Source organism: Carlito syrichta, unplaced genomic scaffold (assembly GCF_000164805.1).
Source record: "Carlito syrichta isolate Samal-C Ts95f unplaced genomic scaffold, Tarsius_syrichta-2.0.1 Scaffold311146, whole genome shotgun sequence".
In the NCBI taxonomy this organism is placed as follows: Eukaryota; Metazoa; Chordata; class Mammalia; order Primates; family Tarsiidae; genus Carlito; species Carlito syrichta.
In genome coordinates, this window is record NW_007255242.1 from 65,120 (window position 1) to 74,978 (window position 9,859).

Below are 9,859 nucleotides of genomic sequence, written 5' to 3' on the forward strand. Positions count from 1 at the left end.
CGGGGGCCCTGGGGGCTTCGCCGCCGGGGCCCAGGAGGGACTCCGTGGTCCTGGATGTGGCCTTTGTCCTGGAGGGGTCGGACAGGGTGGGCGAGGCCGGCTTCAACCGCACCAAGGCGTTCGTGGAGGAGGTGATCCGGCGGATGGCCGTGGGCCAGGGCGGCATCCACGTGGCCGTGCTGCAGTTCGCGGCCGCGGTGGCGGTGGAGCACCCCTTCCGCGAGGCCCAGACCAAGGCGGACGTGCTGCGGCGCGTGAGAGAGATCCGCTACCGGGGCGGCAACCGGACCAACACCGGGCTGGCCCTGCAGTACCTCTCGGAGCACAGCTTCTCCGCCCTCCAGGGGGACCGCGAGCAGGCCCCCAACCTGGTCTACATGGTCACGGGAAATCCTGCCTCCGACGAGATCCGGCGGCTGCCGGGAGACATCCAGGTGGTGCCCATCGGGGTGGGCCCTCGCGCCGACGTGCCGGAGCTGGAGAGGCTCGGCTGGCCCAACGCCCCCATCCTCGTCCGGGACTTCGAGGCGCTCCCCCGAGAGGCGCCTGACTTGGTGCTGCAGGGCTGCTGCTCTGGAGGAGGGCTGCAGCTCCCCACCCTCGCCCCGCCCCCGGGTAGGCTGGGGCCTTGTGTGTGGGCGACAGGGCTGGGGCGGGGAGGGGGGGGTTGGGGGGGGTGGCGGGTGGCCTTGGGGCTCCTTGCCTCCTGCGGAGATGTGCCTCGGGCTCTGATTCCGGCCTCCCGGCTCTGTACCCTGGACCAAGCCTCGCCTTCAGCATGCCCCTGTTTCTTTCCCCTCCTCCCAGACGGGGAGACGTGTGGTGAGCCTTTCTTGGGGAGGATTTTCTCTTATCCGGGTGCCTGTACATTCAAGGGCTGTGCAAGCCTGTTGTTAAAATTTAAACTCGCCCCAGGATATGGAGTGGAAATGACAAGTCTCACTTTATCACACAGCCCAGTCCCCACCCAATCCCACTCTCTGCCCTGAAGGGAACCCCTGCTGACGTTGGTGACCGTAAACTTCCTGTGATTCTCACTGGGGGGGTGAAATTCTTCTAAGTAGCTGGCGTTCTTGGGGGCAAGGCCAGGGAGTCGAGTGATGGGTCATGGGTGAAGTCCTCAGAGCACAGAGCCAGACTGCCTGGCTTCAATCTCACCTCTGCCACTTGCTAGCTGGGTAGTTTGGAACAACTACCCCGTCTCCTGTATATCAGTCTCCTCGTCTGTAAAATGGAGATAATGACCGTGCCTACTTGTAAAGTGCTTAGAACAGTACCTGGCACATGACAAGTGTTCAAAAGTGCTTATATTATTATTTTATCATCACTGCTATCATTATTGCCGTTTTAAACAAATACGGGTGTCTCATCAATTTCTAGTTCTTGAACATCTTAATTTGGGGTGTTTGGGACCATCCCAGGATAGCTAACCTTCTTTCAGTGTCTCTTGATCTTCACACTGGTTGTTAATCAGTGCTTTCATTGCTTTGTTATTTTTAATCAGAGCGGCAGATTTACTTAAATTTGTGTACTGTTTCTGCTGAGAACATTCTGTCATCTTATTGAATCTCAGGATGTACTCACGCATTAACACCAGCCTTGGGCATTAGTTTCCTTTCCTTTTCTTTTTTTTTTTTTTGAGTTGGAGTCTCACTCTGTCGCCCAGGCTAGAGTGCAGTGGCACCCCCCCTGCCACCGCAGCCTTGACCTGCTGGGCTCTGGCGATCCTTCCGCCTAAGCCTTCCAAGTAGCTAGAACTACAGGCGTGCGCTACCACGCCCGGCTAGCCCTGGGCATTAGTAAGGGGAAAGCTCACATACCTTCACCTGCCCTGGAAGCGTGGAGGGCACACCTGCTCACTTTCCAGGGAGATACTGCTGCTCTGTTTTGCCACTCTAATCTCCTACTTGATTCTAGAAAAGCGGCAGCCTTCTCTTGCTGGGGGCAAGGATACCTGCTGCTTTTGTTTGTAGGCATTTAAGCTTCCTTTGGGTGGAACTGGAGTCTTCTGAGTGTCTCCAAACCCACCGTACTCAGGGCTCAGTGTTCCCATCTCCCATGTTCCCCACCCCCCCGCCCCGGTCCACTATACCCTGGCACTCATGAAGATGCCCTGCCCGGGGTGGTGCCACATAGTCAGTGTGCCCTGCAGAGCCCACTGGATGGGTGACCTTCTGGTCCTCTTTGCAGACTGCAGCCAGCCCCTGGACGTGGTCCTCCTCCTGGATGGTTCTTCCAGCGTCCCAGCTTCTTACTTTGATGAGATGAAGAGTTTCGCCAAGGCTTTCATTTCAAAGGCCGACATCGGTGAGTGATGCGGCAGGTAGGGGAGGGGCTCTTTTGGGGGCTCAAAATGACTCCTGTTTCTCGTTCCTGCTAGGCCCTCACCTCACCCAGGTGTCAGTGCTCCAGTACGGAAGCATCACCACCATCGATGTGCCGTGGAACGTGGCCCACGAGAAGGCCCCTCTGCAGAGCCTCGTGGACGCCATGCAGCAGGAGGGAGGCCCCAGCCAAATCGGTAATGTTGGTGCAGGGGCTGGACGCGGACCCTAATTCTTGGCAGGAGTGACTGCGTGACCTGGGCCCGTCGCTCTGCTCATTGGTCTTAGTTCCCGCTCTTATAAAGTGAGGGGCTAGGTGCTCTTCCAAGTCTGTTCCAGGTCTCAGCTGTGTGTCCTCTCAGTTTCTGGTTCATTGTCTTCGCCACCATGCCTGGCTCACTTTTTGACTGATTGTAGAGATGAGGTCTCACTCTGTTGCCCAGGCTTGTCTTGAGTCCCTAAGCGCAACAGTCCTTTTAGCTCAGCCTCCCAGAGTGCTGGGACTACAGGCATGAACCTCCATGCTCGGCCAGTCGTCATCTTTTGCGTGACAAAAGGCTCCACCTGAGACAGGGTTCCCAGCTGGTTTTGAAACACCATTCCTTGGGATCGGTCCTGACTGGGTGTGTTCTGTTCTCCGTTCTCAGGGGATGCTTTGGGCTTTGCTGTGCGATACATCACTTCGGAAGTTCACGGTGCCAGGCCTGGAGCCTCGAAGGCGGTGGTCATCCTGGTCATGGATGTCTCCATAGATGCTGTGGATGCAGCAGTTGAAGCTGCCAGATCAAACCGTGAGTGTCCCACGCGCAGCCTTTCATTTAGGAGAGTGAAACTTCCAAAACGACAGGGAATTGAAAGTGGGCAGAGGTTCCTTCTGGATGCTCTGGCTGATGTAAAGTATGCTTCATACTACCCGCAGCCTGGCTCCAAACAGCAGGAAGCTGTCACTGCGTTATTGGGAAACCTTCATGTATTCGGAGCTCTTTCCTGGTACCAGGCTCGTGGGCTTGTGGGAGCTTGGTGGACAAGACAAAGGATGCTGCTTTAGGAAAGGGAAGGACACAAGGTGTGACCCGGCCCTGGTGCCCCCGAAGAGCTTGTGTTGTAAATAGAGAATATGGGTCAGGACAGGTGGTGTAGTCTGAGGGACCACCCCCCAACTGAGGGAGAGCTACTGTGAATCAGTGACAATAAGTCTTCTCGTGGCCACCTGGGGAGCGTCTCATCTCTCCCAGCGCCGCCGAAGGTTTTGTCTTTTCTCTGCCATCTTCTGGGTGTTCCTCCTGAGAGAGTTATGCACTCTGTTTTCTGTACCACGTTGGAACTACTCAAAATGTGCAAATCACATTGTATTGTGTTTTTTCATTACATATCTGTTTTTTGCACAAACTTGGGATTATTTGAAGGCAAGGGAAAATCTTGCTTAATTTTGTGTCATCTGTGCAGGATACACAAAATAGGTGACCATTTAATGTTGGTTGAATGCATCTGATATGTTGATACAATCTATTATTTTAGAGAAAAGGACACCATGAGCTTACAGGAGCTGCAGGGTTGCTAGTAGAAAAATCAACTCTAACCTTAAGGAAGTTGCAAATACCTAGAACTTTCTAGAGAAATGAATTGGGGAATTTCAGGATGGAGATTTTAGTATCAAAAAAATCAAATGAAATATCATCAGGAAAGAAATCATTTGTAGTCTTGAAAAAAACAGATGTGAGCCAGGCTCGGTGGCTCAGCCTGTCATCCCACGCCTTTGGGAGGCTGAGGTGAGTGGATTGCCTGAGCCCGTGGGTTCGAGACCCACCTGGGCAGCGAGACCTCATCTCTACAATAAATCAAAAAATCAGCCAGGCGTGGTAGCACGTGCCTGTAGTTCCGGCTACTAGGAAGGGTGAGGTGGAAGGATCGCCGGAGTCCGGCAGGTCGAGGCTGCGGTGGCCGGGAGCGGCCACTGCACTCCAGTCTGGGCGACGGAGTGAGACTCCAACTCACAAAAAAAAGAAAAGAAAAGAAAAGAAAAGAAAAAACAGATGTGGTTCAGGATAAGTCATTTAGTCAAAACCTCAATTTCTCACTCAGTCCTGTGATACTTTCTTTTCTCTTCTTGTACATCCCCTTGGTGATCTCATTCAGTGCCATGGGTCTAACTACAATTATATACCACTGACTTCAGAATTTATAACACTAACCTTGACTTCTCACCTCAACTCAGCCCAGATGTTCTAACCGGCAACTCATATAAACTAAACTTTTTATTTTCACTCCTAAATCTCTTCCTTCGCCTAGTCTCTCTCTCTCTTAGAAAATGACGATTCCAACAGTTGTTCAGGTGAAAAACTCAGCATTCTCCCTTTTCTCTCCTACTATCATGCAACTCATCGGCAAACTATGGCTCCGTCTTCAAAATCCACGGAGCATCGCACCACGCTACGCCACCTCCAGGGTTGGTGTATATGACCAATCTGGAGAGAGGGAGGCTGAGATGCATGGCGTGTATCAGACCAGTCCGTTGTGAGCCCACCTGCCTACAGACCCTTCCTTGTTTCTCTGCTAACTCCAGGAGTGACAGTGTTCCCCGTTGGCATTGGGGATCGGTATGACGCAGCCCAGCTGAGGACCTTGGCAGGCCCAGGGGCCAGCTCCAACGTGGTAAATCTCCAGCGAATCGAAGACCTCCCCACTATGGTCACTGTGGGAAATTCCTTTCTCCATAAAGTGTGCTCTGGTGAGACTTGCCATACTTTCCTTACCCCCTCAGAAAACCCCAAAACAAAACCCACCCACTCATAAAACGTTAAAACAAAAATACCATTCTAGAGACTCCAGGGACCCCACACATAATGAAGACACTTTAGGCCCACACTTGAATGAAGATAGTTACATAGACCAGGACCTGTATGTTTCTGCTCACGGAGGGTGTCTACCACAAACCTCCATGGGGCCACCTGTAAGGTTTCTCTGTGTGGTCCCCTTTCCCTTCTGTCCATCCGAACTTGAGCAGAGAAAGCCCAGGCTTATTTGTGCAGAGGCATCTTGGACACAAGAATCAGAAGACGTCCGTAGGGAACCCCAACCCCTGCAGGTCATGGTCTTCTTCCCCATGGCCCTATGCTCATTCTCAACATGGGTATAAAGGGCTTTAGTGAAACCATCACGTGGAACCTAACGTCAGAGCACCAGAGTTCAAGCTGATTTTAGGTTAGAAACGTTAAGAAACGACATGATTTCTTTTTGCCTGGTTTTGTATATTTTCCTAGGGTTATTAACTGTAAGTCTCACTCCTGTGGAGTTGTTGCCCTTTCCTGCTAGATGATGGTTCTCCCGGTAGGAATCTCCAGGGAGATCTTGTTCAAGTTTTCGGGATCTTGCTTTAAAGACCCTATCCTGCCCCGTCCCTGACAGTCATCTACTTATGAAAGGAGAATGTGAAGAGGCTTTGTCAGCTGTAACCATTGCCATATCATCACTGTTTTATCATCACACTCATTCATAACCACAAAGCATGTCTGAAGAAGCACAAGGTGACAACCTCTCAGCCTCGTGTTCCTGTGTCCCCACTATTAGACTTGTTCAGATTCTTTTCAGAGTTGAGTTGACTTCAAAGCCTAGGCCGGGTAGCCCAGGCAGAATTTGTGAATGGTTTAGAATTCCTGGGTGATGGGGGGACCCAAAGTCTTCTTTATGTCTGTTCCAGGGTTCGTTAGGATTTGCATGGATGAGGATGGGAACGAAAAGAGGGTAAGTTCCTTTCTGCTGACTTGGAAAAAAAGGCCAGAATCGTAGGTTTGGGGCTCCTGCTCCGCCTGGTTAATTGTTCCTCCTTTGGTTTTAGACCAGTTCTCCCTCTTCCCGTTACCCTGTTTGGGGGGATCTGTCTGGAAACCTTCGTTCTACTTTCTGTCTCATGTACAGGGAACTCACGTAGCAGCCTCCTTGCCATGTAGGCTTGGGTTCAATTCTAGTCTCGGTGTCCTAGGAGGTGCTCCATTGCCTGGCAGATCCTCTGACCCCCTGCCTGAATCTGACGTTTTCTCCTGCAGCCTGGGGATGTCTGGACCTTGCCGGACCAGTGCCACACAGTGACTTGCCTGCCAGATGGCCAGACCTTGCTGACGAATCATCGAGTCAACTGTGACCGGGGGCCGAGGCCTTCGTGCCCCAACAGCCAGTCTCCTGTCAGGGTGGAAGAGACATGTGGCTGCCGCTGGACCTGCCCCTGTGAGTCCTTTGTTTCACTGGCCTGGACTGTGTCAAAGGGGCAGCGCTTTTAGCTTGGTTGTGCCGAAAGGTAGACCAGCAACCAACCAGCCTGGAATTCCCGCCTCACCACAGGCACGGTGCTATCTGCACCCAAGCTTCCTCCTTTCTATTCCCTGGACATGCATTCATCCAGTCTTAGGGATCACCGCTCTCTTTTTCTGTCTCTGAAAGGCACTTCCCAAGGTCATGCATAAAAAGAGGAAGAATTGCTTTTCTGAGATCAGTGCTGAGCTTGGCTGTTGGCAAGTCAGCCTTTAGGAATCTATGTATTTGAGGCAGAGGAGAGGAAGCATAGTGGTAAGAAACTCCTGCAGAAAATTCTCCAACCCACCTGTAGCAGTGGTATCTCGTCAAGGTGGCCTGGTTTCAGAGGAGGGCATGTTTATGTCCGTCTCGTGGAATCAGATGAAGAGTGCTTTATCCACAGGGTGTGGGTCAGCCCGCTGTCTCGTGTCTGGGAGGAATGGCTGCTTATGCTGACCCTCACTCAGCAGTGGATTATAACTGTTACGATGAACAGACACAACTGGTGAGACACAGTCAAAACTGTGTTTTTTAACTCACTCTCCCTTTAAAATTTATCATTGGGATACGTTTCCCTCTTGGCCTAGACGAAAATTTCACCAGACCTCATGTTATTGCTGTTTTTGCTTAAAGAATTCCATGGTCACCTTAAATCATAAAGCCTCCATTGGTAATCGATCTGTAGCACCTTGGCTGAATATAAAAGTTTTGACTCATACTTTCTTTTACTGAACTTCTGTAAAACGCTGCTCCATTGTTGCCTTGCTTTTGTTGTTGTTTTTGAGAATTCTGACACCAATATAATTATTTTGCCCTTATAAATTATTTGGTCTTTTTGCCTAAAGGCCTGAAGAATGTTTGCCTTTATCTAATAGTTTTACTGTAATGGACATCTCTGAAGCCTAGTAGTTTATTTTATTTTATTTTTGAGTTGGAGTCTCACTCTGTCACCCAGACTGGAGTGCAGTGGCACGCTCCCGGCCACCGCAGCCTCGACCTGCTGGGCTCCGGCGATCCTTCCGCCTCAGCCTTCCAAGTAGCCGGAACTACAGGCGCGTGATACCATACCTGACTAATTTTTGATTTGTTGTAGAGACAAGGTCTCATCAAGTTGCCCGGGCTGGTCTTAAACCCGCAGGCTCAGGCAATCCACTCGCCTCGGCCTCCCAAAGTGCTGGGATTACAGGCTGAGCCACCAAGACTGGCCTGAAATCTAATAGTTTATAGGTCTCAGGGTTGACTGTTCGGGGTTAATTTTTTTCAGACATCTGCCACATGCTTTCCATTTACAGATTCTGTTTTGAGCTTCGGAATCTTTAGTTCTGTACCATAGTTTCATTTTTCTCTTTCAAGACTCCATTTCCCCTTTGTCTTACATTCTTATGACTTTCTCTTTGTCCTTTTTACTTCTTTCATTTACTGCTTTACATTCTCTTGTTTTATTTTTCTTTTCTTCATTGCATTTTTATTTTGGTGTAGTCAAACTTGGGTTCTTACAATCTAGTCTTTATTTCAGAGTTAATTTTGTGCTATTTCTCCCCTCACCCTGAGTCTGTTCCAACTCTTTACTTATTATTGTCTTTGTCCGTTTCTCTACTTAGTTTTTAAAATTCTGCTTTAAGGTGATTTTCATTTTTGCAGATTTCAAGCACACTTAATTTAGGTTGAAGAACTAAAGTTATAGTTTTCTTCTGTGGCATAGTGTTTTTTTTCTTTTCTTTTCTTGGAAATTCTACTAGGTGAGGCGTGTTCTCATATTTAGTTTTTTTTTGAAGTAACTTTTACAGACTTGCTTAGTTTTCTTCTGTTTATTTTGTGGGATTTTGGCTTTTACAAGATTTCCAGTTCAACGACTTTCCCTTCTATAAGTGTAGAAAAATCATTCCCTTAGAGGTATGTGTGTATAAATGTGTGTGTGTGCGTGTATGTGCGCGTGCACACGTGTGTACTGAAGGGTGTGTGTCCTCTGATTTTTCAAGTTGTCTTCTCTGTCTTTCTGGACCCTAGTTTTCCCTTTTTGCTTCGTTTTGTGTCCCCATTTGCCGAGTTCTTTTCCATTTCTTTTTGCTCCCTTGCCCTCGTTGAAATAATGCTTTTCAGGTTGTCTCTTAATCATGTATGTATTTTAAGCATCTGGCCTGATCTACCAGGATACCTTAAGCTTATTTTCACACTTAGGGTGGACACTTCTTTCTGATGGTGGTGGGTAGTTCTCAAAAAATGTTAGGCTTGCCGGCTGCTCCCTTCTTTTCTCTCCTTTACAGTTTTCCTCGGATGGTCCTTGCTCATGACAAAGGCTGGTGGCAAGAGCATGAGAGATTGTTGGGCTTTGGTGAATTTTTTTTTGGTATTAATTTGTCTGCAGTTATTTTAAAGTATGGGTATTCTGTTTTCTAGTTATGTCGAAGGCGTGGTTTTTACATGGTAGTTTAATTTGTTCTTATTGTTTTGTGTTCATATGGGAGGAGAAGGGCCGGATGGTTTATTTCTTTGTCTTGTGGTTTATTTTATCCTCACGGCAGTTGGGGCTGACGGTTTGACTTGACAAGATTGACAGCTGGAGCACTGGAGAACACTTCAGCTACCTGGATCTCTTTCTGAACTTTTGCATTTTGGTCTAACAATTCACTGTAGTATCTGAGGTCCATTATATTTTGACAATCAGCCAACAGTTTTAATAGAATATTCCATCACAGATATTTCTAGTGAAACGGAAAATAAGCAGGAAGATGCTGAAGAAAAAGAGAGAGATGAGATAAAATTATTTTAGGAGATATTTATGAGTAATGTGCTTTACTCTGTGATAGCATTTTATACCTCTGAAAAAATATTGTGCTCTATAACTCTCAAATGTCAATTTCCCTGTGCTTTATTTCATCCTCATGGCGGTGGGCTGACTCCTTGCCATGCTGCTATCAACAGTTGGAGTGTTGGGGCATCCCTTGCTGTCTGCCAGTGGGCCAGGCGCATTTGGTGCTGTGGCACAGGAATGACAGACTGTGTGAGGGCTTAGGGGACGCAGAGTGGAAGGAGGTCTGGGGAGGCTGCTCAGTTCTGACCCACGGTGCATCCAGACCCACCATTTGTTGGTGGGTGTGCTGCCTTGACGGTCACCTGCGCAGGGAGAGGTTGGCCCATGCCTGGCTGTGAGTGACAGATGTGAGTGGGACCTCAGGGCTGCGCTGAATCTGCCTCTCAATCCTCTGGCTTTTACTCCCCCCCCCCCCCCCCCCCCCGGGGGGGGGGGG

General features: G+C 49.4%; 1 protein-coding gene across 1 annotated transcript in view; it reads left to right on the top strand.

Annotated features, from left to right (window-relative positions):
- VWF (von Willebrand factor) overlaps nucleotides 1-9,859 on the top strand; it is a 118,103-nt gene that overhangs the window by 56,117 nt on the left and 52,127 nt on the right. Inside the window, 7 exon segments of the mRNA XM_021717812.1 lie at nucleotides 1-615; nucleotides 2,191-2,307; nucleotides 2,381-2,521; nucleotides 2,972-3,115; nucleotides 4,888-5,052; nucleotides 6,022-6,065; nucleotides 6,368-6,545. The exon segment at nucleotides 1-615 is cut by the window's left edge and continues 43 nt beyond it. Of these exon segments, the coding sequence (XP_021573487.1) occupies nucleotides 1-615; nucleotides 2,191-2,307; nucleotides 2,381-2,521; nucleotides 2,972-3,115; nucleotides 4,888-5,052; nucleotides 6,022-6,065; nucleotides 6,368-6,545 (1,404 nt within the window).